Source organism: Corvus cornix, chromosome 4, assembly GCF_000738735.6.
Source record: "Corvus cornix cornix isolate S_Up_H32 chromosome 4, ASM73873v5, whole genome shotgun sequence".
Lineage (NCBI taxonomy): Eukaryota > Metazoa > Chordata > Aves > Passeriformes > Corvidae > Corvus > Corvus cornix.
The window spans coordinates 26,620,006-26,645,864 of NC_046334.1; the positions used below are offsets into that span (position 1 = coordinate 26,620,006).

The 25,859-nt window shown below is 49.1% G+C and overlaps 1 protein-coding gene across 2 annotated transcripts; it reads right to left on the reverse strand.

Moving 5' to 3' along the window:
- PRAG1 (PEAK1 related, kinase-activating pseudokinase 1) lies at window positions 1–25,859 on the reverse strand. 2 transcript variants are annotated; one of them, XM_039551525.1, is made up of 6 exons: window positions 25,801–25,859; window positions 22,902–23,294; window positions 19,921–21,749; window positions 12,259–12,416; window positions 8,221–8,954; window positions 1–4,889 (listed from the first exon to the last, which is right to left on the reverse strand). In XM_039551525.1, exons 2-6 carry the CDS (start codon window positions 23,256–23,258, stop codon window positions 3,852–3,854), a joined length of 4,116 nt encoding a protein of 1,371 aa, XP_039407459.1. In that variant the 5' UTR covers window positions 23,259–23,294; window positions 25,801–25,859; the 3' UTR covers window positions 1–3,851. The 2 variants fall into 2 exon arrangements, with proteins under 2 accessions (XP_039407459.1, XP_039407460.1); XM_039551526.1 differs by lacking the exon at window positions 25,801–25,859 and adding an exon at window positions 25,402–25,586.

The window sequence follows — 25,859 nt, forward strand, 5'->3', positions numbered from 1 at the left end:
TTATGTTTTAATAAATCACGCATTTATTTCTTAATTTATTCCTCATTTAGATACTTTCATGTCCTGCCTAACACAGTCAAATAGAAAGTTGTGAGGTTTGTGGTTGATTCTGCTTTGTAACAGAGAAAGTGATCATCTCTGCTTTGTGGGTAGGAGTTAAGCAGCTTTCCTAGGGTCACAGAAAAGTCTTGAGACAGGAGCTCATTTCAGACCTCAGCCTTATTTAATAGCCTCCCTTCCCATTTATGTCCTTTCTTTTTCTGAAGAAGACAAAAAGATGCAACCAAAAATGTTTCCAGAACAGTACTATATGCCTAAAGCTTGTATCTGAGTCATATCTGCTTGACTTTCATGCCCAGAGTTTGCTCTGACAGTGGTCAGCCTGCCCTGCTCGCCCGCTCTATTGTCAAACAATTCATTCCTTCGCCAGGAACTGGCTGTTGCTTGTTTAGCACAGGGAAATGAAACAAATAATGCTGACTCACATGCTTCATTATGGCTCGCAAGCTTCCACCGCCCAGCCTTTGATGGTATAAAATGAGAGGCATGAGCAGTGTGTCAATATTTCCAGCACTGCTGTGGAAATTTGTTCCTGCTCCTTGAAAAGCAAGGGCATTTTTTCAAAACCATAGCAGAGAATTGCTTAAACAGGCACTGCAAAGGCCTTCAGAAATATTTACTCAGCAAAGTCAAATATTGAGCCCCATGGATTTGGCAGAATGAGTCCTCTGAAACCAGGCTGTTGCTGCATGTCATGCATGCCAAAATTGACATGGAAAAAACTTCTTTCCAGTGTATCGCCTGCTCTTAAAATACACCCTGCAAAAATACAGCAAAATACAAGACAGTTTCTGTGCAGCACATCCACCTTTCTTGTTCACTTGGACCACTGGGAAAGGGGCTGCCAGGCTGCCTGGGGGCAGCACGAGACAAGAAAACACCCCCTTCCCCATCCAGCAGCATCAGTGAGATGCTGGGGTCTGTGGTGCTCCTCCAGTCACTGCTCCTCAGCACTGTCCCTATGGCATACAGACCTCAAGCTGTGCTCCCAGTCAGATATGTCCTGCAACCCTCCTTCCCCCTGAGCAGGTGACACACTTGGTCCCCAGGGTGCAGGGTCACCTGTAACCCCTGCCACACAGGGAATGATCCATCCCCTCCACCATTCTTGCAGAGGTTCCTGGGCATGGGGACAAGACTGCCTGCTAGGAAAAGGGGAGCTGCTGCCCATGGCATGGTGGAGACAGCACAGACAAGGGGGGCATAAGACAGCAAAGTCCTCAAACTCAGCTGTGGCACTCAGCTGAGGCTTAGGTGTCACTTTCCCCACAACAGCTACACATCAGAAATCCTAATGCACTTCTCCAGTTCAAGCATTGAACCTAAGACCCAAAACCTAGGACTGCTCAGGCTGGAGAAGAAGCATGAGCTACCACAGGGGAAAGTACCAGGAAAGCCTGGAGCTAAGAATTTCTGTCCATATGAGACCAAGAGGCCACCCACCCAATCTAAAAAATATATAGGTGAAAAAGACTACTGTTGGCCTCTGGTCTGCTGGGAATGCTGCTGCAAGGTGCCAAGATCAACAACAGAATCAGACTCAAGTGCCCAAACTCAAGAGAAAGAGTTTTGATCAAGTTAACATCCTATGCTATGCAGGCCCTGTGCCAATACCTCTAACAGTGTTCGTCACCAAATTGAAACTCACCATGCAAAATGGATCCAACCTTGTGTTATGTGGGCTGGTTGAATGTTTGGCTACCTCCTGAGTCCCACTGAGTACTCAGCTAAAGCTTTGCAAGCCACTTGATTTGCAAATTATCTCCCTGTTTTTAGCACAACTTGGATGTCATGGCCAGTCCCTTCCTCCTTCAGTGCTCTCCTGCAGAGCTGCCACCAACCTCTTCCCTACATTCATGCTTGGAAACTGAGTCATCTCTTCATCTTATCTCAGAAAAACATGCTGGGCTCCTTCAGACAGGTTCTCCAGCTCTTTCATCACTCTGCTGGCCCATGTGAGACCACATGCAGCAAGTCAGAGCCAGACCTTCCAGAGTGTTGTGTCCAGGATGATCCCTGGGATGGACAGTGGTTCCCAAGCCAGAAAGCTCCTGCTAACTTCACTGGAGGGAAGTGAACCCAAAAGTCAGATGCAAGAAAGCCAGTGTATAAAAAACTCCCAGTGGTCACAGTTGGAGCCATCCCACATTCTTCCAGCAGGTAGGGACCTGCACAGCCTCCTCCCTAAGGGGATCAGGGGAAATTCATTGCAAATGGGTACCCAGCCAAGGAACTATCCCCTCCCATCAGCTGCAACCATAGCCAACCAGGTAAAAAAAAAAAAAGAAAGATTCATAGAAAGTACACGAAGTGTTAAGAAAACCTGGGAATTAAAATTCCCCAAAAGAGCAGGCTGTGTCTGGAGGTGAATCAAGGCTGGAGGAAGGGCTCATGAATTTCTCCCTGTTAGAGCTGGGAAGTGGGTAGCTCAGCTAGTGACATTCTGTCTCAGATAAGCTGATGCTAGGCTCTCTCCAAATGTCCCAAACTTACCACTTCTCCAAGGGCTGCAGAACTGGTGTCAGGAGCAGGGCAGCTCATCTCTGCCTCATGTTGGGGTGCAAGAGTAAAAGAAGCCCACAACCTCTTGAAAAATCTTTTTCTTTTTTTTTCTCAGCAGCATCACCTCTCTCCCAGTCTGAGTGGCTGCTCTATGTCTGGATGGAGGGAAAGGGGTTGAAGGGAGCCAGGCCAGTTTCTCTACCTTCATTTTGCTGCTTCTGTATCCCATCTGTTGGAGAAATGTGTTTGCAGCGCACCCAGCCCTACGCATCTCTAATTCAAACACCAGCAGCAGTAAGACCCTGCCGGCCTGCAGTGGCCCCAGCCTTTCACGTGCCAGCTCATCTCTCAATAAAGGAGTTAAATAAATGTTAGACACAAGGTACAAGTGAATTACCAGGCAAAGGGAGGGAGCTGGAGGGATGGGGAAAGCCAAGCAACCTGGCCCTGGCTTCCCCTGCCAAGGCCTTGGAGGTGAATTGGGGATTTTCCATTTCATTAGCTTTACACGGGGTAATTCCCAGCACGCAGCATCATCCTCATGAACAGACCCACCCCGAGCTCTCTCTCACCCCTTCATATCCAACAGTGGTGCTCCACTACGGCTGCACCACCAGACAGGAAAGCCAGGCTGTATTAGTATCTAACGAAGGTAACAGGCAGCTGATATTGAACTGCCCATAGAGAAAAATAGAACTGATACACAGAAACAAGCAGGGATTCTTGTTTTGAAAGTGAGAAGCAAAATGGATGCCAAAACCCACAAAAGAAGTGAACTTGAAAGCCCCGGGTTCTCCCTTGAAAAGGAGCATTATGTGAAGTGCCCTTGCTCCTGAGGAGAAGCAGCCACCTGTTCACCCCTGCTGCCCAGGGATGATCCATGGGATGGACAGTGGTTCTAGAGTGTGGTGGTCTTCCTGGGCAAAAAGGCTTCTGATGCTTTGGGAGAAGTGGGGATCAGAGCATTGTCCCACAGGTGCAGAAATCAACTTGGTACAGTGAGTTCATTAGAAACATGCACACACGCAGGCAGGAGTTTATTAGTCCACATTTACCATACCAAAAAACAAAAATCCCCCAAAATAGGGGTAGGTTCCCAGTTTTGCCTGCTTGCAAATTAACAGTGCTGAGGATACTAAACATGCCTTGTGCACTCTGACTGGAGTGCGGGGCAGGAGCTGAACGTGCATTCACAGCTGAGACTCAAACCTCTCACATGTAAAAGGGCTGTGTACCTTTAGCCACAAGGCAACCAGGAGCCCTCAGCTGCCTCCAAGACACATCCAAGGTCAGAGCAGCTGCAGCAGTCTTAATGTGTGCAAGAGGGAGGCTGGCTCAGCAGATGCTAAGTACTGGCAGCACAGCCAGTCCTCCAGTTCAACACTCCGCTCCGTGTCCACGGCCCTCTCTGCGAACTTCATCATGAGCAGGGCACGCTTCATGTCCACCCAATTCTGCAGCACCTGGCGCAGGGTTTCCTCCTGGCTGAGGGGCTGCTCCGTGAGGTCTTTTCGGGGCCCCCAAAGCAGACACTGCAGCATTCGCTTGGCCTCGGTGATCCGCACACGCTTGATAGGATCTGCTTCCAGTAGTAGGTGTGCCAGCTGCTGGAGTCCCCGGGAGTAGATGGACAGGCTGGGTAGAGCAGGGAGGTCCTCAGGGCTGTACTCCTGCTCCCTGAGGTGCACCTTCTCCTCAAAGGGGTTGGGCTGGTGCAGCAGTTCATAGATAAGAATACCAGTCTGAAACTCATCAAACTTCTTGTACTGAGAAGCCGACACAATCTCCGGGGCCAGCCGGGCCTGACTCTTCTTCAGCTTGGAGTCTCCAGTTCCAGTTTTCTGTTTAGCTTTCAAAAAATTGCTGATGATGAGGCGGGGTAAGTGTTTGTCATCTTTGGCTTTCACACAGCTCATGGGGGGCTTGCAGGGGACAAGCAGGAGGTTCTCCAGGCACAGGTCACGATGGATGATGCCATGCTCTTTGAGATGCTCCAGGCCATTGCAGAGCTGGAGGAGCAGGAAGCAAACGCGACGTTCATACAGCTCCGGCTTGGCTTGGTGCAGTGTCACCGAGTCCCTCACGAAGTCAGCGGTCGTCTGGCTCGGCACCTCGCGGGTGATGACCACCACACAGTCGTGCTCACTGGCAGTGCGGGAGGGATGGAAGCCATCTCCAGGCATGCTTTTCCCCACATCTGAGGCCAGCAGCATGCTGGAGGGGACAGAGGCCACAAAATGCCCACAGTCCTGCTGGATGTTGAAGTGAACTGGCACTGCAGGGCTGCAGTACGAAGCAGCTACCTTGGACTCCTGGGTTTTACAAATCTGTGAGGAGAGACCGAAAGAACAGACCATCAGCCAGTGACAGACACAGGGCAGCGACCAGAAGCTGAGGTGGAATCCTAAGCTGTGATTTGCAGATGCTACAGAAGACAACAGTAGAAGCAGGATGAGCATTGGTGCCTTAAGTACTTTAAATAATCTCCTGGCTTGAGGATTGTTTTTGTCCTGCAACAGCCCAACCGTAGCAACCAGATGTCTGGGTTGCATTTCTGGGCACACTTCCTTTGCCAGGCAATGCCCAGCAACTGGAGGAAAGGAGGACGGTAGTCCCACTGTAAATAACTTCTGAAGATTTTGTTTCATTGCCAACAGAAGCAACATATTTTTTACATCACAGATGTCATTGAGATAAACTCCTGCAACCCAAGAGACATTCCTGAAGGGAGAAAAGCAAAGCTTGTGGCAGAAGACATGCTGTCTCCATCTCTGGAGATAGTTAACACTCCTGGATGACGCCCCATGCGATGTGAGGTGACAGCGAGCAATAGTGCTGTTCGTGGTGAGGCGTCCAGCACTTTCTTCCCACCTGATCCTTCTCTGGTCCTAAGCCCTGGAGCCACTCTCACATCCTCCTCAACCATTCCACTTCCTTGCATCAGCAACTACTCTCAAACCCCTGATCAATGGCTAAGGGAAACCAGCAACAAGCTGTACTCCTCAGCACAGGCAAAAAAACACCAAAGAGAAAATGGGAGCTTACAACAGGCCTAGAAAGAAGTGAGAGTGCAGCAAACTCTAGGGAGAAAAAAGCATTTTATAACCTGGATTCTCTTTAACCCACATGATTTCTATCTTCATTTTCTTCTGTATTTTAGCTTCATACTGCATTAGAGACTCAAACCCAGGTTTATTATAGGAATATCCATTAGCTTATGGGGCCTTCTGGCATTTCTATTGTACTTTTCCTTTATTTAGCGATGTGTTTATATGCCATCCACAGGAATAAGCAACAGGCTGAAACTCAGCATAAAAGGTTTCAAACCCTGGAGCGTGCCACTGCCAGTCACAGCATGCGTGCAAAATCGTACGAGAAATCAATTTTGCCTCCGAGTTAAAATATACACAAGAATAGAGAGGAGCTGAAGAAGAGGGCTGCTTTTGTATTCCTCTAGCAAGGGTTTGAATCTAGGCATTTGCAGGTAATTCACTCAGATGAGACAATACTGTGAAGACGGGGCATTTCAAATCCCTATTGTCCTCTCTTTTCTAAACAAAAATACCCTGCCATGGCTTATTTGTGGAAAGACAAGCTTTGGACAGCTAGGCAGAATGCAGATGAATGCAGCGGGACCCAGGATGACGCAGGAGGTCCCCAAATGCAGAACAGCCCTTCCAGCCCTCTGGCTAACAAACCTGCTTGTTCCTCCCTACAAAGGAAAGACATGTAAGGCATAAGAAATGGGGGGGAATTCCTGGCAAGAGAGGAGTCTCTGGAAGAACAACTACAGCCAAACGAATGCAGGGAAATCTTCCCTGTCCAGCCATTCTTCTTCACTTTGGCTGCACCAGAGGCATCCTCCATGCTGAAAGCTCCAAGTAGGAGCCTGGGGCTGCCTTAGTCACATACCTCTAAGAGGAGAAAGAAGCGAACACATGGAGCATATCTTGGCTTAATTCCTCTAAAGCCATTTCATGTAACCCTGGCTCCTTCCAACTGTTTTATACATAGCCATGTCTATCTGTGCACAGCTCAGACTCTGGCTCCTGCTCCTCCATAGACTCCTTGGCTCAAGTCAGATCCTCTGCCCATTTTGAGCTCTCTAAGTCTAATTTTAACTACAGGTCTTTGATCTCTTTCATGTCAAAAAATCTATACCAGAAGCCAGGAGAGGCAGCTAGGGGTCAGCCAATTGTAATGTTTCACAATTATTCATTCCCTACCAAAGGGATGGTGGCACTCAGGAACCATATCCATGCACATGGATAAACACATACACAACATCACTATGCTGGCACAGAGTAAGGCCTTGTTGCAGTGGTTTTGACTTTGTTAGGTTGCTCTGCAGTGTACCAAGGGCACAGAGTAAGCTCACTTCACACACAGGGACACAAGTGCAGTCCTGTCTAGAGGCTGAAATGTGCTGTTTCTGCCTTGGCAAGAATTCATGCACTACAGCCACAGAGCTGAGCTACTGAACCCCACCTAACACGGCAGGCAAAAGCAAAGGTGTAGGTGTGCCACAGGGAACTGCAGATTGAAAAGGAGCACAACAGTTCACTACACAGTTTTTAGGGTTCAGGAAGAAAGTTGTGATGGATTGAGGTGTAACGCACAAGAAAAGCTGAGGCTCTGAGTGCTGGACTAAGGGTACTGGTGCAAGATCTCATCTAATTCCATTCTGGTTATTTACAGCCCCCCTGTTGGGTTGACTGTACTTCCTTTAGGATATGAACTGGCTTTTAAGCTATCACTTAACTAGAACATCCCTTAGGGATGTTTTAAAACATCCTAAAACAACCCTTAGAGTTCATAATGGTGGAAACTATTCAGCAGAGACTTTTTTTCTTTTTTTTTTCCTTCTTTAATGCATCTCTGACAGTGCTTTTTTGGGAATTACTTTAGGCTTTGAAAACAATGTGAGGAATAAGGAGCAGTGAGACGTCCCTAGTGTTAATGTCAGAATGGAAATTAAGATCTCTGTATTCAAGTAGTACCATGGATCAAGAGCCCCAAATCCACAGGATGTCCACGGAACGGGTTGGATAAGCTTACTTATCCAGGTTTCAAAGAGCTGAACTATTGCACCTCAAGTTTCCATTTCAAAACATATATTCCGTGGAGTTACAGGAAAATATTTCAGACCTGACCTTACACAGCATGTCTGGGTCAGCCTCTCATTGTTTAATTGGGATCTGCAATATCTTACTGTCTGTAGTTTCAAGATCATATAAGCATTCACATAGTATCTGGGTCAGACCTTCCACTTAAAAGGCAGGCAGAGGCAAAAATGCTGTCTTTGAGCAGCCTTTCATCAGCTTGTGTCATCAGAGGCAAATACCTCTGAGTTTACAACAGAGTATTTGCACAAAGATGCTTTCAGAGAGAGAAAATGGTTGGGTTTCAGACCCCTTTAGCAATAAGCTAAACCTGACTGTCATTTGTTACAATGAAAACTCCTTCTCCAAATTAACCTTTGCAAGCAAGTAGGGGAAAAGTGGCAATTTTGGAAGGGGTTTTGCTTGCCAAACTTCACCAGTGAGAAATACAAGCAGAGAAAACGAGACATTGTATGGGACACCGTGTGCTGATAGTGCACACATCTCCATCTAGAAGATGGAGATAAGCCTGGATGCCTGCTGGTTGTGGACTTACCTTCACAGCATAGGTAGTAGAAGGGTCCTTGGAGCAAGTGGCACAGTAATAGATCGCGTCCCCCGAGTCGCAGCAGGGCTTGTTGCACGTCAGCTTGAAGAGCGACCAGTTGTTCTCGCTGAAGTGCAGCTCGTTCTTCTGCTCCCGCATGAAGCAGTCCTCGCACTTGGCAACCAGGCGGCGCAGGGACTCGGCGTACAGGGCCCCCAGCTTGCTGTACACCCCCTCCTTGCTGTCGATGTTGCTCAGGAGGTTGTGGAGGCTGGAGGCCGATGACACCTGGCTGGACACACTGAGCTGCGAGGAGGACAGGGACTGGAGGTTTCTGCCGGGGCCGCAAGCCCCTGTGCTCTTACCAGTGCTCGAGCCCCAGTAGCTGTTTCCTTTGGAGCTTTTCTCCAGGGACTCGGAGGAGGAGAAGGCACCGGGACGGCCCCCCAGGCTGGCTGGGTGGATGAAGGGAGGCTCCTCTCGGAGGCAGACATTGCTCTCAGAGTGGCTGACATTGAGCCTGGGGATGGCAGCACTGGCTGCTTTGCCTGAAGATGCCTGTCCCCCAAAAAAGCCATCTGGAGAAGACACAGTTCTGATCACGGTCTTCTTCTGAGGCAGAGGGGGTGGGCAGCTGGGGGCAGAAGAGGGGCCATCCTCAGTGGAGACAGGAAGGAAAGGGACAGGGGGAAACAACTGGCTCCCAGCTGGAGGGGGCGAGTGGTTCGGTTCAGACGAGTGTCCTAGGGGATAGCAACACACAAGAAGATGCCATGAGTGGCCCTTGCAGGCTGAGAGTGCAGGTCCTTCTCCATATCCCTGCCACCCCCAGGGCCCTGGCTGGGAAGAAAGCAACATCCGAACGCAGCACAGTCTTCAGCTATTCACAACTGCAAAGTTTCACTAGAGGGGTTAGGGATTTAATCCAGTTTAACAGAGCAGGTTTGCAAAGCAGGCTGCAACCAGCCATGTAGAGAAATTCACTTCTCCACCCTTGAAACCATTCCCCTATGAACTGCATATACAGTAGTAAAAAGGTAGTAGAGGGTAAATATTTAAGCTGTGATGTCATCCACAGGAAGGTAAGAATGAAGCACTTGATATAAAGACAATCCTTTAAACTCAGCCTCTCTCTGCTGGGAGCTGCCACCCAGTGCTTCAGCAGAAGGGCATGATAAGCAGAGTGACTCACGGCACATGGCTCCAGCCCTCTGGCTGTACTAGAGCACCCCAAGTATACTGAACCTTTCTCTCTGCTTCACACTGGGGAAGGGTCGCTGAGCAAGCCTGGAATTTTGGCAATTTCCATCTTGCTGAAAAAGAATCTGGCCTTCCCCCCCACTGCCTGTTTCCCAGCTTATTGCCAGACTTCTTTGCTCAGAGGGCAGGCTGGTGCCACTACATACCACTAAACCCTAAGCAGCTCCACATGTCCACTACACATGGATTGGATGGCTCATTTTGGGCAGCCATAGCAGCTGCTTTCCTATCTGGGCCAGACTGGGGACAGGTAATACAGTTAACATGCCATGAAAGAAGTGGGACGTTAAAAAAAAAGGACAAAAAGGTGATCTAACATTGAAATAAAGAACAATAATTTCAGGTCATAAAGAAAGAACAAGTGAGGAGTGGAGTGGAAATTAAAAGAAGAGAGACAATAATTTAAGGGAATTTATCCATGCCACTTGAATGACAAACAGGACTCCGCTAACAACTTGCATGCAAGTATAAACCTTTAAAGGTGAAAGGTGGGGTTTTGCTCCAAGCAAATAGCAAATAGTTTAGCAGATAGCAGGATCTATTGCTTTCTTTAAATCTATTTTCCAAAGCTGCAGAGTGGTAGAAAACGATCCTTCCTCCTCACAAAGCAGCTGCTGAGGGTTCAGCTGCCAGCAGGCACTTCCTCACAGCGGCTTTCTGCCTGCTCCAGAGGAATGCCCTGGGGCAGTTTCCTGTCAGCCTGCAGCAGGCACTTGTCTCCGTCACAGTCACAGCCCAAGTGACTCACCAGCAATCACGTACAACCTCCAAGTGTAGGGGCTCAGGTCCCTGAGCTCCCAGCCTGTCCTGACGTGTCACTTGCAGGTTTGCACCAGCTGAGCCAGAGCAGCAATCCCTGTTAGCTGCTCCACCACCTAAGACCACATGAGGTGAGTACAGGTCTCCTGGCTCTCAGCTACCGGAGTGGATGCTGCCACCATCTGGCCCTATCGCTCCTCACCAGATTTTGGTAGCACTGGTCAATTTTCATTTGTCTCCTCCACTGCCAAGGCTCTCTGTATGCACCTCCTGTAATTGTACCCCATCACAGCAACATCACTGAGAGACAGCTCAGGAATGAGCAGCACTGATTTCAGCTTCTGCAGAAGGTATGTCTCCCATGCAAGGCTGTTTCAGCAGCCAATTTCTGACAATATGCTCAGAAACAGCTCTGTAGGAAATGTGAATCAACACATGTTTTGCCCCAGTGCTTGGGTGCTGAGCTATCTGACTCCTGTTGGACCCTTGCCCCAGGTAGGTGTGTGCCTGCATTGTACACCCAGTCGCCCAGCAAGTGACTACTCTCCAGTTTCAGCTGAGAAACATCTGCCTTAACAGCTGAGATTCATGCCCCAAGCTTTAATGAAAAGCCAGACATCTGCATCACACCCTGATGGGTCCACAGGAAAGATTCTCTCCATTAAAACCCTGTCAAAAGCCACAGGCAGGGATCATTCAGCATGGCACCTCTTGCCACTTCCATCCAAGGGGCTTTGACAGAGGATAGAGCCCAAAGAAATTCTTCAGTGTGCAGTCCCTGAGTACCTCACCAGAGGCATCTCTGCCAGGACATGCAGCTGAATCCCTGCTTCAGGAGACAAGATTTACTTGAGAGAGTCTTAGGAAACAAACATCAGCACTGGAATGTTTGGCAACCGGTCCGAAAGCCTAGCCCACAAATGCCAAACTGCTCTTAGCTTTTTTTTATATGCTGCTGGGCTCTTCCCCAAGCAGAAGGTAATGAATTAAACTCTTTCACAACTCTCCTAACAGTGCTCTGCACCTTCAGCATAGAGTCCTTCTGCATGTCAAGGGCTTAAAAGCTCCCCTCCACTTCATATTTTAACATATGACAGCATAGCCAATTAATTTGAGCTCACCTCACTCAGTGGCTGACTGCACAGCTTCTTGCTTGCATCAGCAAGAAAAACTGCATCTGAGTATTCATTTAAAAACTCATCTTTCCCACGATGAGTTTGAACAGTTGCTTCTGTTAGTGGAGGCAGAGAAATCCTCTTGTCCCTATCATTTTTGACAGCAAATTGCTTCTGTGCCTAGCAAGTAAAGATCTAACATATGTGAGTTTTTCTTACCCCTGTACAATTTCCTGGCAAGGTCTCACTCTCAGACTCCAAGTTAGTGGTGGAAAAATGGAGTTTCCAGAGCTCTGGCTCTTAATTTTATTGCTGCACATTGTTGCTCTTGGAAAGCCAGAACTTCCACTACATGAAGGTTGCTCTTGCTAAGGAAATACTTTCTGAGCTGCTGAACACGTTAGTGCATGTCTAAGTTACACACTGATGAAAAAAGTGACTTCATAGTAAGTATTTTTTAATCTCAGTTAAACGAGTGCAGGCAGATTTTCTCCCCCTTAAGAAATAACAGGGAACACAATGAGAGGGAGGGATCACCTCTAGCACAAAACTCCTTCTGGTACTCCTCAAATCTATGGAGGACTTTCTACAGCACTGCTACTTGTGACATCGTGAAATGCATGAAGCACAAGCAGGATTGTTTCTATATGGAGATTTTATCCAGACCAGAGGAGATCTACAGGGTGAATGATACTGGCACGTGCTGACTGAAAGAGGAAAAAGTCTATGATGCTGGTCTGACTCTGCCACATTCATCTAAAGTGCATCGAGAGGCAGAAGGGTAGAAGTGGAAAGATGAAGGGTCACTGGGGGAGCTGGGGATTGGACCCTCGTGACCCCTGCTCCGAGGATGCTGTCCCAGCAGTGGGCCTCAGGTACAATGCTACCTCTCCCATACCCAGTGGTCACTTACTGCCATCGCTGCCTGTCTGTGTGTCTGAGTCGAGGCTGTCGCTGGAGCCAGCCGTGAAGGTGACGTGGGCACTCCTGAAGGGTGGGCTGAGGCTCTCTGCAGAGCTGTTGCTGACTCTCTCCAGCTCAGTGTTATTTGGGTTCATTTTCAGAGCATGCCTAGAGAGAGTGAAAGAGAAGTCAGGAGACAGATGGCAAAAGGATGCCCTGCACACACTTTTGCATGGAGACTCGACCTGAGAGCAGCTTTAGCTTGCTCTCTGCCTATCCATACTGCACAACCTTTTATCACACCAGACCACCTCATTCCTGTACTTTTCTTCTTTCTCCAGCACCTGGGGAATTGCATCCCATAGACTCTGAGCAGGTAATAGGCTTGCAGTCCTCATGCCAAACTAGCTGTGCTTGAGCAGAGAGTGAAAGCCAGTGAGCCAAGAGCATTCAGCCCCAGTCTGCACCATCTTTGCATAGAACATGTGAGGTGCTGCACCACATCCCATTTTGGCCACTGCCACTGGGAAGTGGGGACCCACCAGTGTTTGCCTTCAACAAAGTTCTCAAAGGAAAGGAGTAGCACCACTCCTCCCATTTTACAGAAGGCAGGTCGAGGCTGGGTGTGTGAACCCCATTCCTTCATAACAGAGGCATAGGTACCAGAAGAGTCCATCATCTCCAACTGTGCACCACAGTAACAACCAACACCTTGCAAAAGAAGAAGCATCTCTGCAGAAAACATGTGTCTGCCAAACTCAGAACCTATCATGCAGTTTTTAATGTAAGACCTACAGTTTTCCATGCAGCTTCCACCTAAAAAAAATTAATAAACCAACCATAAACTGGGCTTATAACCTGCTAGGTCATGGTTTAAGTGACCAGTTTAGACAAGCAGGACTTTTCACTAAGATAAAGAATTTCTCCTGCATTTTCTTCATTTTTCTGCCTTGGAAAACAGAAACTGTTGAAATCAGGCAGCACAGAAGAGCATAAACACTCCTAGCATTGGTATAGTTCTGACTCCGTCAGCCAGCAAACAAAAGTTATCGGTCCACATATTTTAAGTAAAACTGCCAATCTGCTGATAAAATTCAACACATTGATTAAGAATGTAAAACGGTTAGTGGCAGACTTGTACAGAAGTAAAAGGACTTCCACCAGCTAGCTTGCTGGAAGGTATCCGGCGTTTCCTAATCAGACGGCTGAATGGCTGCTGAGAAAGACAAACAAAAGACATGCACGGCCGTTTGCTTGTGGCACCCTGGTCACACACACGGGACCCCTCCTCGTCCAAAACTCCCAAGCACAGCAAGACACTACAAGAGATTTTTATTTGAGGATTGAGAAATGTTTCATTCCCAATCCAGACAAAGCACTTACTCTCATGTCCACACCACCACATGGAGAGCAGAGTGTATGAGAAGCCCGGAAGAAACTTCTGCCAGACTTCCTCATTTGCCTGAGCAGCCTTGGTCTAAAAATACTCAAGGGCTGATGAAAATAAGGCTCTAACAACCAGTTCAGGTATACTTCAGCAGAGACACTGGTCTTGCACCAGTGATGAATTTATCACAGCAAGCCTCTTGGGGATGATTTACAAAACTTCACAATTCACCACACGAGCCACAGTTTAAAAAATGAGAGAGAGAGAGAGAGACAGACAGAGAGTTTGAGGGGCTTAGGTCTGTTATGACTAATGCTGTTGAAAGCAACCAACTGCACTCTCTTTTTTTTTTTTTTTCTTTTTACTATAAAGATATAACTTTATCCTACAACTTTCTCAGATGTTTAACATTTAGTAATTTGGGTGGAAAAAACACAAGGGTGCACACCCATGCCGGTACACTGTCTGACCTGGCAAGAATCAAAGAAGGATTTGAATCCATAAGAGAAGAAGATTTAGCAAGATATCCAGTCTTGATTCACACAGATAAGATGTTTTCTAACACATTCCTTCCCCCAGCCCCCCCGAAAAGTTGGTGCGTTTCTGTTTCTTTCCCATCACTGAACACAAACTCACGGAGCTGCCTTACCATTCCCGCACTCAGAGAGAGATGAGACTTTGCTCGGCGCGGTCCAAGGTCCGCTGTGCGCAGCCACACCTATTCCTCCAGGCAACCTGGGTGCAGCGCGGCACCGGCCAGAGCCCTGCTGACTGCTGGCCTTGCTGCCTCAGCGTCGGTGCAGTCAGATGCAGAGAGAGCCCCGTTTCCTCCCCGCACCGCCGTGACTGATGTAAAGTGCAGTTCCTGAATAGGCGCACCGAAATAGAAATTGTTTGCCGCTTAAACGACATCCTGCTCTTGTTTCAGATGTTACAGCCAGGCCAGCTAATACCTCCTGGAAATACCTCTGCCTCACATCTCCCTCTTTTCCTATGAGCTGCTTGAAGCCCAGGCTGCAGCCTGCACAGATCAAAATACCGCCCACTCTACCGAAGAATTACTCCTGAAAATTTGCTAGGGTCAAACTCTCCCATTTCAGTAAAATTCCACGCCAAGAGCTGAACAGCTCATCACTGCAACAGCCTGTGGGACCCTGATTTACAGCTCACCCAAACATCCCCTGCTTTTCTAGTGTTCCTTCCACCTCACCCGAGTACAAGGGCACACAGGTGGCTATTCTCCATCTTGCCCTTTACACCAAAGGATACTGGAAATCACCAAAGGAAGTTGGAAATAAAGAGCACCAACCCATCTTAAATCTAAAGAAAACACTGGGTTTGTGCCCTGCACCACTGACTTACAAACACCTGTGGGCTACGCTCCACTTCAGAAAGATGTAACAGTAGTTAATTTACATCAATTTAAAAATGCCTGCTCAGCACCTAAAACATAACCAACAACTTCAAGAGCAGCACCAGAGCCTTCATCATGTGCCTGTGCATAAAGAACAGGTCACCAGAGTCAGCTCTCCCAATCTAATAACCTAAACCCACAGGATTTCACAGATTTTCAGCTCTCCAATTATTCTGGTAGCTTTAAATACACTTCAGCTACTCAACATCCTCCATGCAACAGCCTGGCATATTCAGGCAACCCTTCCAGTTCCCTATTTCAGAGTTTTCCCATCATAAAAAATTTCATCCAGCTGACTTTCCACATGATTCTCACAGTCCTGCCTAAAACAAGTCAACACTGAAAAGAGTGGTTTTGTAAAAAAGCACACCAAAACATAACAACGCCACCCCCCCCCACACACACAGTTTGGAGTTCTCTTAACATTGAAAAGGGAGCCAGCTCATTTCCCTTCTCTCATGTTGCATCTCTGGCCAGGGCCTGCTTCATCTTTCCCGTGTCTCAATTTGACCAGTAGCCATGCATTTAATTTCACATTTTTTCACAGATAGGGGTCCCACCTAATGCTGCTGTGGGACTCCAGCACTGCCAACTGCATGCCTTGCACTTCTCAGAGAGACAGTGGAGATGGGCACCAAAGCCTGGCTCCCCTAACTGCAGCAGACACACATGCCTTGGGATATTGCTCCAGGAATCCCTGGACTTTGGACATACCTTCAGCTTGAATTTCCTGTCCGAGATTTGACAAGGAGATCTGGTTACTTTCACCAAGTGCAAGGGGCAGGTTTGGAGAGCAGGAGGCCACTCAGACAAAAAAGCTGCCAGGCTCCCGCTTGTTTCTTTCCAGCAGCTGTCCCCACGGGCAGCCTGCTGGCAGCCCTGGAGGATGTGCAAGGCACCTCTGCCCCGCACAGAGACCTGGTCACTCTGCAGTGCCACCATGGGGGTCTCCCAGCCTTGCTGTCCCAGCAGGAGGGGGACACTCCTTCTCGGCACAGATGACAGGACTGAACAGATAACAGAGATGCCGAGCTTTATAAATCATGTGACAGCAGAGCAAGGAGAGGAGAACAGAGAACACACAAAAATCACCACACAGCAAACTGCACTGCAGGAGGTGTTTGGTGATAATGTCAACAAGACACCCCCTCCCAGAATAAAATAATGGAACTAATGCACAGAAGAGAGAATGGCCAGACTGCATTACAGCATCAAACATAACATATGGCTAGGCATAATTATTACACAAGAGGAAGCACCATTGTACCATATGCTTGTCTATCATGAAACAGGAATAATTGTATCTTCCTCCTCTTGCCACTTGCTGTTTCTTCCAGCATCTTCCCTTGGTTGCAGAGGGAAATTAAAACCCAGCATACAGGAGTTTACAACATTTGAAGCTTAGATTTGTACTGACCCTTCTGCTATCACCTGGCCAATGTGGAGAAACCAAAACTGAGGTAAGGGAGAGAAAGGATTTTGAAGAACTCCTAGCTCTGTTCAGAGGAGCACACAGCTCCTTCCTCTATCAGAGGGGTTTTATGTAGCACAGGTTAAGTTGAAACAAGGGTTTGGAGTCTGGAGATGCACAGGAAAATTCAGATAGGGTACAGAATTAAGATGGTAGGTGGGTCAAAAATTACATCACTGCATACTCTGATGTGGTGAAGAAGGTAAAAAACCTCATTTCAATTTCCAGCTCTGTGCTTTTTTAAAATGGTAAGACACACACAGAAGAGTGAATTACTTTAAATTTAAAAGAAACAAACTCTCCTAAAAGATTGGCTGATAAATCACAACCTTTTAAGCCAGTCTGTTTTGTCACTGGGGTACACCCTGACACTGAGCTCCGAGGAGAAACAGCTGCCCCAGGAATGGTAAGAAAAGAGGACTATTCTGCCTCAGGTACAGTGCTGCTCCATCACAGACTGATTCCTTTTAAGGAACACACAGCACAGCCCCACCAGCCAGCACCACCTCCCCAGCGAGGAACAAACCTGGCTCTTTTCCTGGCGATCCAGTTCCCAACACCTGGCTCTTCTCCTGGTGAGCCAATTCCCAGCATTGCAGTTTTTCTGCAACACTCCTGTGCTCTGTTCCCTCTGGCAGCAAGCGGTGGCAGCAGCACCGGAACAGGCAATCCTGGCACTCCTCAGGCTCTTTCTCCCTGGCTGCGTTCAGCGATGACAGGTGTGGGGAAGTGCTGTGCTGCACCTTTGGTACCCCACACTAGCACACTCAGCAAATTTCAGAAGCTTTTTTCGGCACTGCTTTTTGAAGGTGGCACTAATTGTAATGAAAACAGCTCAAGATGCTAAACAGCATCACTGTTTTCTTTCTTTAGGAGGCACACGAAATAAATTAGCCATCAAGGTTTTGGAGGCTAGAAGAAACAACGAGGATTATTTAAGCCTGATCCTCTGTATAAGAAAGACATAAATTTCAGCAAAGATTCATTCCTTGTGCCAAGAAACTGAAGGCCATACTAGAGCATTTTACACCAAAGAGCCTTTAAATCATCATTGCACATGCATGTCCTGGGGATCCTAGTTTCCCTGGTGAGCTCCTTCCTTAGCCAACTACCTTCCCAGCTTTTGGAAGAAGACCAGCCCCCATCTTCCCTTTCCAGCCTCTTTCCCCTTGTAATTATACTTATTTGCCATTCTGCTTCAGACCAAGCAAACATTAAATATCTATAACCTTTCAAACAAGCACAAAGAGAGGATTGTATGAAGAAACAGTTGCAAGAGATCCAGAGTAGCTTTATACAGGACAAAACAGGCACAAATTCATTATCTCCCTTTTTTTGTGACAACTTTTAAACCCCGCTGAAATCACTCCTTCCGCCATCCTAAGAGAGAGCTTACTTCAAAACCAGAGCTTCCTCAGTGTCTGGAAGGAATTTACCCTGTAAAAATTTTTTTCCCCTTTAATTGTTAAAGCCAAGATGAACAAAACAAAATCTACAGACTCACTTTTTCTTTCTCTGCTTTATAACTAGCTCAAACACACATGCAAATTTTCTTTAAAATAAGCAATTAAATTTCATTAGGAAAGTCAAACAGGCAGACTTCATTTTGCAGCATGAAATCAAATGCCTTGCTGCCGCTTGAGATCAAGAAGGAAAAACGATGGTTACATGCCTTTCTTGCAGCTGAGATGAACCCTGATCTGCTAAGCCCCCAACCCCAAGCCTGTGCCACAACCATGTTCACACTGGCTTCACCTTCATCTGCCAAAGGAGCCTTTGCAGCTGTGCCACCACGGAATGTCCTGGGCTGAGGTGCTCTGTCTGTGTGAGGAACTACATAAGCCTAAGAGCAGGATCAGTGGTTCTTCCATTAGGGACAAGCACGTGTCCACAGGCTGCCTGGCACTAGGAGAGTATGGATGTGCCTCAGAGTCATCTTTGTGATTCTTCTTCTTCAGGTATTTGGCTGCAGCCCAGGATGAACAGAGGGCATGTTCCTCCAGCACCAGGCCACGGCCCGGCCCGAAGCTGCAACGCCTGCCCAGGGTAACACAATGCCACTGTGGTGATTTTACTGGCTGTGCATGCAGCTATCCCTCCCACTGCCCCGGTTCCTGCGTTGACACACTTGGAGCAGCCACAGCTTTGCTTGAGACAAAAACAAAAGCACCCTCAGAGCAAACAAACAAAGCAGGGCTTGCAAAACCTGAGTCTGATCAGATCACTCCTTACTGCTCCTCAGCCAGCTGAGCTTCGGTAGCTGGAGGCAGGACTAAGCTCTTTCTTTTGAGTAAGGTGCCCCACGGCTCTGCTACAGGTATCAAGGCCCTTGGGAGACAAATACCTGTAGCACAACCTGCCCTACAGCCACAGAGGGTAACCAGCACCTACCTCAACCACCTGGCAGGGTTTACAGTTCTGCCAGAGATCCCAGTCATGGATGCCACGCGTTCCCTGACCTCAGTTTGCCTGCCTGCTTTCACACAGGCTTTCTAGCACACGGATGCTTCCAGGATGACTCAAAAGCAACTGTTAGACCTGTCACAAATTTTCTTCCCCTATTTGACCTTCTTTTTTTATTTATTTTTTCCCTTTTTTTTTTTTTTTTTGGTGATACACACAGCTGCAGATACTGAATGCACACAAAGTATTGTAAGCCTGAGGGGTTTTTTTAATTGCTTAGCAGAGCTATTTCCTTCCCAGATGGACAGCTCTCCCTCACTCACTTATGTTTTCTGGGGCCTGCTGTTGCCCTGCCTGCAAACCTGACTTCCAGGAGAGCGGTGAGCAGAAGGTTGCCTGAAGCTGGGCGGCTCCCACACATAACAAGCCCATGTCAGGCAAGCTCCAATTACCTGCTTGCAGGCAAAGAGCCCTCCCTGGGAAATTGCAGCTTTGAGAGTTCACCTCGAAAGCAAAAAGTCATTAGAGCCAAACTGAAAATGTTGATTTTGGAGGCCCTTCTTATTAGCATCAAGAAAAGTTGCCCAGTTCCACCTACAAGAGAAGATTGCAACCCCAGATTTTCTATGCTATTCAACACTGAGGAACTGCCAAGACAGAATGAAACTGACCTGGGAAACAGCAGCCATCCCGGGCATGGACCTTGTTCTCACTTGAATATTGGGACTTCAGGCTGTATCTTGCAGCCCTGAAGGGCTTTTACAAGTGCTCATGACATTCAAACCAAGACTTGCAAAGATCAGACAGCTTTTCAGAGTAAAAAGACAAATAGCTTTTCAGCTGTGCAGTCACCTCCCACGCTCCTGAAAGCCCACCTTTGGACAGAAAAGGCAGAAAACAAGAATGGGAAATACCTCCTAGTCAATGAACTCCCGCAGCAAGCATCCCAGTTGCAAAGGGTTAACAGACCACCATGCACACATTCACAGGGCTGTACCTGGACTGCTTTTTCGGCGGCGGTGGTGGTGGTGGTGCAAACTCCATAGCATTGCTCTTGTCGTTAGGGAAATCAAAGGAGAAAGAAGAAGACTTGGTGATTCCAGCCTGGCTCTCCAGTATCGGGCCGTCATCCACGAAGTCGGCACCAGCTCTTCCACTCTCAGCTCCTACTGTCCATGGGTGGTTTAAGACCTCCTGCTCCTCCTCCTGCTCCTCCTCCTCCTCTATTCGGCACTGCTTCGTCCATGTTGGGTTATAGTATTTCTGCCTCCTGTCATGGGACGAGCCTCTGCTGGACTCCTCCACAGAGACCCCATTCACATGAGCACAGGGAGAAGGGGACGCCCCAAAGGCACCTGTATCAGTGCAGCTCCTCGGCAGCAACTGAGCACCAGCTCCATCATGGCTGTTGTCATCACCAAACATTCCCACATGGGAGCTGACTGGGGGCGCACGGCTCCCCTCACTGCCTGGCTGGCTGTTTTTGGACATCTTTGGGGGGATGGCTGGACTCTCAGTAAGTGAGGTCTTGACAGGAGCTGCCAGATGAAATCTTGTGCTGTTTTCACTTCCAGATGCTTGAAAAATCTGTCCAGCCTCAATAGCAGGTGATGAAGTCCCAAAATCGGGGTGGGAAGTGGGGCTCATACATGGCCACTGAACCCCTACTGCTGAGTCAGGGCTGCTGAGGAATATTGTCTTGTGATCATCCTCAGTGTGTGCTGTCATTATAGTTATCTTTGCCGCCACCTGGCCAGTGGAGTCCTGGTATTCCTTCTCACCTCCCAAAGCCCAGCCACCATCCTTCCACAACCCATCAGCTTTCTCCTTGGCAGTGCCACGGGCCAGCTTCTCTGCTTTTGCCTGGCTGCCAACAGCCTTCAGCTGTGCCTTCCTCCTCTTGGTGCTCTCAGCATAGATGGGATCACCACGGGCTGGCTCGGAGAGGTGAGGGCGCTGTGGCTCCACCAGAGCCTGCTGAGGGGTGCTTGAACCCTCAGTGCGGGGGCCTCCTGTGACAGAGGGCTCCCCAGGGAGAGGCAAGTCCTCATCCTCCCGGGACAAAGCAAGGGCAGCCACCTTGCTGCTCCCTGTGCTCTCAGGGAGGCTGGCAGGCTCCGTGTGGAGAGCCAGGTTTTTCCTGTCTGAACACAGGGCATAGGAAAGAGGATCACTCTGGTCTTTTGTGATGCAGAAGGCCACGTTCACAGCTCTGCGCTCCTCTTCGCTGAACTTGACTGTCCGGCCACTTGGCCTGGGAGTCTCAGGAGCATCCCGCTGCCTCCATCCACTGGGAGTGTGACTCTCCTTCTCGCACTGTGCAGCCTTTTCCTCTGTGCAACACAGCTCCCACGGGACGGGGTGCTCTTTGTGGCAGTTCGTGATTGAACAGTACTCGCCCCCTTCACTTTCAAAGATGGAGGAGATGTGACCACAGTCACCCCCTGAAGGGAGCACTGCTCCTTCTCTGGCTTGGGAAGAAGGGTTTCTGCTGGAGTTAGTGGTGCTTCTGTCCCCCAGGGCAGATGGATTAGGGCAGGGGACCTGATGAGGCAGGGCAAACTTGTCTTTAACTCTGTCCTCCTGCTTGCCCACCTCACCCACAAGTACCAGGCTATGGATGGAGACATTTCTCTCCACTCGACCCTCCAGGCTGCGCAGACCCACCATGGAGTAGCTGGGAGGGCAGCAAGACAAGCAGTCGCTGGGCTGGTTGTGAAGGAAGGGCTTTCTCACACCACCATTGCCAAAATTGTCAGGGCAGATGCGCTGCGCATCTCCTGATTTCAGGAGGAGTTGTTTGCCAGAAATCACACCCCAGCTGACCTGAATGGGTCAAAGAGACAAGTGCCCTGTCAGAATGTGCATATGCAAAATGAAAGACAAATAAAATTTAAACAAACCCACAAACTGCAAAAACAAAAGCCCAGCTCTGCAGAACAGTACTCTGGAATTCACTATCTATTTTGCTGTGCTTACCCCACCTCTAATTCCCACAAACCTTTCCTGCTAAAACTACACTTGTTGTATTTCCTGGACCATTTGTAATCCTTGCATTACCAACAATGGCAATGCACCGGAATAAGACATTCTCCTTTCTCTTCCTATGGGTTTGCTGCCAGAAACATGTCCAACCTGTCATCCTGTCTGTGAATCACTGTGCAATTAAAGATTCAGAGAGCGAAGGAATATTTGCACCTCTCTCTGCTTATTTTCATTTAATTTCACACTGCTCCAGAGTGTGTGACTCCAGAACACAGACACAGACTATCATGGGTTATCCTGGGATAGCAGCTTGGCCATGCTCAGAAGCAGGGATTGGGGAGCAGGCATGCCAAATCCGCACGCACAGATCAAACGCCACCAACGGTGGCAGCTTGTGCTCATGTGCCCTTCACCCCTTAGAAGAGAAGAAAGGGACAGCAGTGGGAGGCTAAGGGATCTGGTGAGCCCTGACTCTCCTCTGGGGCACGGGGAAATAGGAGCACACCTATGCCGTGAGCAGCAGGGCAGCAGCCTGTGCGTCACTCTGCTGAGGCACTGCTGGTATCGACTGGTCAGGGCGAGGAGCTGCACCCACAGGGCATTACTGCTCTGGCAAAGATTGGTAGGAACAAGCAGGGAGGCAGGGCACCTTCTTCCTCACCCACAAAGACCACGGATCCAGGCAGCACTGACTGCAAGCAGACAAGACATCTTTTCAGTCAAACTTCCCAGGAAAATAACCCGCATCCTCATTTATAAAACGGAAGTTCCTAAACAAACAGTGTATTTTTAAGCTACTCTGGATATGGCTTGTGAGCAACAGCTCATTCAGCTTCATCCAAAGGTATATTGGGAAATCAATATGTGGCTTAAAAACCTGAGTCAAGACCAGAAGGAAAAACAAAGGGAAGGAAATGGTTGTAACAGATATTCCTAGCACTCTGAGGATAGGTAAGTAACGGGAAGTCATGCTTTGACTGGATTAATCATTACCTGTGACAGATCTGCATTCATATTCACATCCGCCCACGCGTCAGAAACATCTGAGTTTATCATTGTTGGCTTCACAGCAATTGTTGGCTTTGAGAAGGGGGAAGTATTTACACCTTCGTCTTCCAACACGAGGCTCTCAGGCTTGGTCCTAGCTCCATCCGGGAGCACGCCACAAGCTCCCACGTCTGGGGGTGTTTGCAGCCGATGGGAACTCTTCGGGTTGAAGCAGTTTTTGCAGGAGCCGGGCTTCCAAATGTGTTCCACAAAGTCACTGCACGCAGACATCTTCAAATCCTCGTGGGTCAGACTGAGAGCCCACTGCGTCTTCTGCACTGCCCTCCACTGCTCATTTTGCATTTGCTCCTGAGCCACTCGTAAGGATCACCTAGTCATCTGGAAAAGCACAACACTGTCTGATTAGTTTGATTATGCCCCCAAATGGGAAAGATTTTTAATAAGACAGGTGATAATTACACTTACTCTGCCTTCATCACAAAGGCATATTGTTTACAAGACTTTTTTCACAGCTTAGCTAAAGCCCACACAATCACTTGAAAAGCCTCAACTTCTAAGCATAGCTCTGTAATAGAGAAGACATCAAGCGAGCAGCATTCCTATGTGATTTAATTCCCTGCTTAATGAGCATGTATAACCAGCCTCATGCAAGGTTTAGATCAAGGGTAAAGAAAAGGGGTCTTGGAAATAGCTGTTCACAGCCCCACAAGCAGAGCCAGGCAGGAAAAATTTCTTCTCCAAAGTGGCATCCTCTCTCTGGAAAATAAAAAGGCCTGGAGACACAAGGACCAGAATCAGTGACCGTGTAACCAAGGGGACCAGCAACAACCTTCCTTCACCCAGAAGCACCACTGTGATTACTGCCGTGGTACACAAAGACTTCTCTCCCACCCAGTGAAAGGCAATCAGCAAGGCTGGGGCTGGCACTGATTTGAGCAAGTGTCTGGCAGAATGCTCTTATCTGGTTTGCCAAGAGCCACAAATAACAGTGTCAGCTCGCTGAAACGATTCATTGTCTGCAAGGGGAAAAACGTTTTGCTCTTGGATTACTTACAGACAAGGATTCCTTCCCATCTTCCTTCCCCAGGAGGGAAATGCCCCAGGAACAAGACATTCCTGCATTCCTGTGCAACACGCCCCCCCCCCCGCCTCCTGGCCAGGTCTGATTGCACTCTAGCCAGCAGCTAGATACCTGGAACTAAAAACTTTGGAGATACTTCCGAGGAGGACTCCCACAAAGCTCAGGGGATTAGGAAAGAGAAGATCAGAGAATGCAGCCGGCTGCTATGGGTGTCAGGGCACACAATTCCCCCACGTGGCTCCGTAGAGTCCTTCCTGATCTAACCAACTTCAGGTCATCATCCCCTAGCCAGCTGATCCCCAGGCAAACTGAGGCCCTTTCCCTGAGGGTCTCCAACTGAACAGGCACCTTTTACACTCCAATCCTGGAGGCACGTGAGCAAAATTTACCAGCCTGACCCTTAAGCACTTCCTCCACGAAGGCATACTGGAACACCACCAGAGCTATGAACACTTTTGCAGTTGCATGCACCCCTAAACCAGCTTGCATTGCAGTAAAGATTCTTGCCTCTGGGCTCAGAGATGCCCTGACCAGCCTCTCCAACACCCACCCACACTGCATGGCATAAAGAAAGACAGCTAATAAGAGCCTGGGTGGGACAAAGTGAAGCGGAAGAGAGCCACTGACCCACAAGCATCACCGAATTCAAGTGCCACCTACGGGAAGGGTGTCTCTGATCGGCTAAACCATTAGCACCTGCACACTCCTTCTGTCTGGCAGGCTAATAAATTAAGATCTGCTTCTTGAAAAAGCAGGGGAAAAGGGGAATATCGGCGGGATTCACCAACCAGATTGCTGAATGTCTCTTTTTAGGGAAGACACTGTTTTAGACAGGCTTTTTCATGGACTTTCATAGAGTCCGAATTAACCAAAGAGCAGTGAATCACTCTCAGGCATATTCCAACACCTTCAACGAGGTTAACAGTATTTGCACAGCTTTAAAAATATTCTAGCCTTTGTTTCCTTTTAGATCTAGCATGCAGTGTCCAGCATCACCCAAAGCTGAAAAAGGGTCCTGATGAGAGACAGCAAATTTAAAAGAAAAATCAAAGGGAGGGAAGCAGGCACCGGAGCCAGAAAAAACTCTTCACTTCTGGTTTAATATTCGGCACTGCCAAATGCCTCTTAAAGACCAGCGTTTCCCTGTCTCCATCCCTCATTTCTCGCCGCCCAGATCCCGGGGTGGGCCCGCGTCCCCACGCCGGCTGCGCACCGGGGATCCACCCGCGCCAACCCACGCGGCGCCGCGCGGGGAAACAGGCCGGGAGCGGCGGGGGATAAGGGACCGAAAGCCAGGACCTGGCTCTGCCGCCGGGCAAGCCGAAAGCCACGACCTGGGTCTGAGGCATCCCCGGAGCCCCCGCGCGTCCCGGGGCACCGGCGAGAACCCGATGTAACGGCTACCTGTTCCCAGGGATAGAGATTCCAGGCTGCGGCACAAGGATGCTCCGGCGCAAAAAAACAGCCCCAAACCCCCAGCCCAAGTAGCTCTGGCTGCCAGACGGTCCCTCCGGGGCGCCGGGCGCCCACCAGGACCGGAAAAAGTTTATCGGGCAGAGCCCACCGGGGTTCCCGAGGCGGGCGCCGGTACCGGTCCGGACCGGAGCGCGCCCCGAGCCGGTTTCAGACCCCCGCCCCAGCCCTCCGCCCGCATACTCGGTGGGCAGCGGCACAGCCCCGCCGCCCCGGCCCCCGGGCAGCCCCGCCCCGGCCCCGAGTGGCGGCACAGGGGTCCCTCCCAGCCCGGCTTTGTCCCGGGAGGCGGAGGCCCGGTGCCCGCCCCGGCGGCAGCTCCCCGCTCACCAGGCTCCCGCGGCGGCGGCGGGCTCCGCTCGGCTCCGCGCTGCGCCCGCCACGGCCGC

Bases quoted from the DNA above. Each gene is read 5' to 3' on its own strand.
- PRAG1 (XM_039551525.1), bottom strand. From the start codon at position 23,258: ATGCAAAATGAGCAGTGGAGGGCAGTGCAGAAGACGCAGTGGGCTCTC. The intron at 12,417-19,920 runs GTACAGCCCTGT...CACTCTCTCTAG, and splicing joins CCGCCGAAAAAGCAGTCCAG to GCATGCTCTGAAAATGAACC. The intron at 8,955-12,258 runs GTAAGTGACCAC...GCTATCCCCTAG, and splicing joins ACAGACAGGCAGCGATGGCA to GACACTCGTCTGAACCGAAC.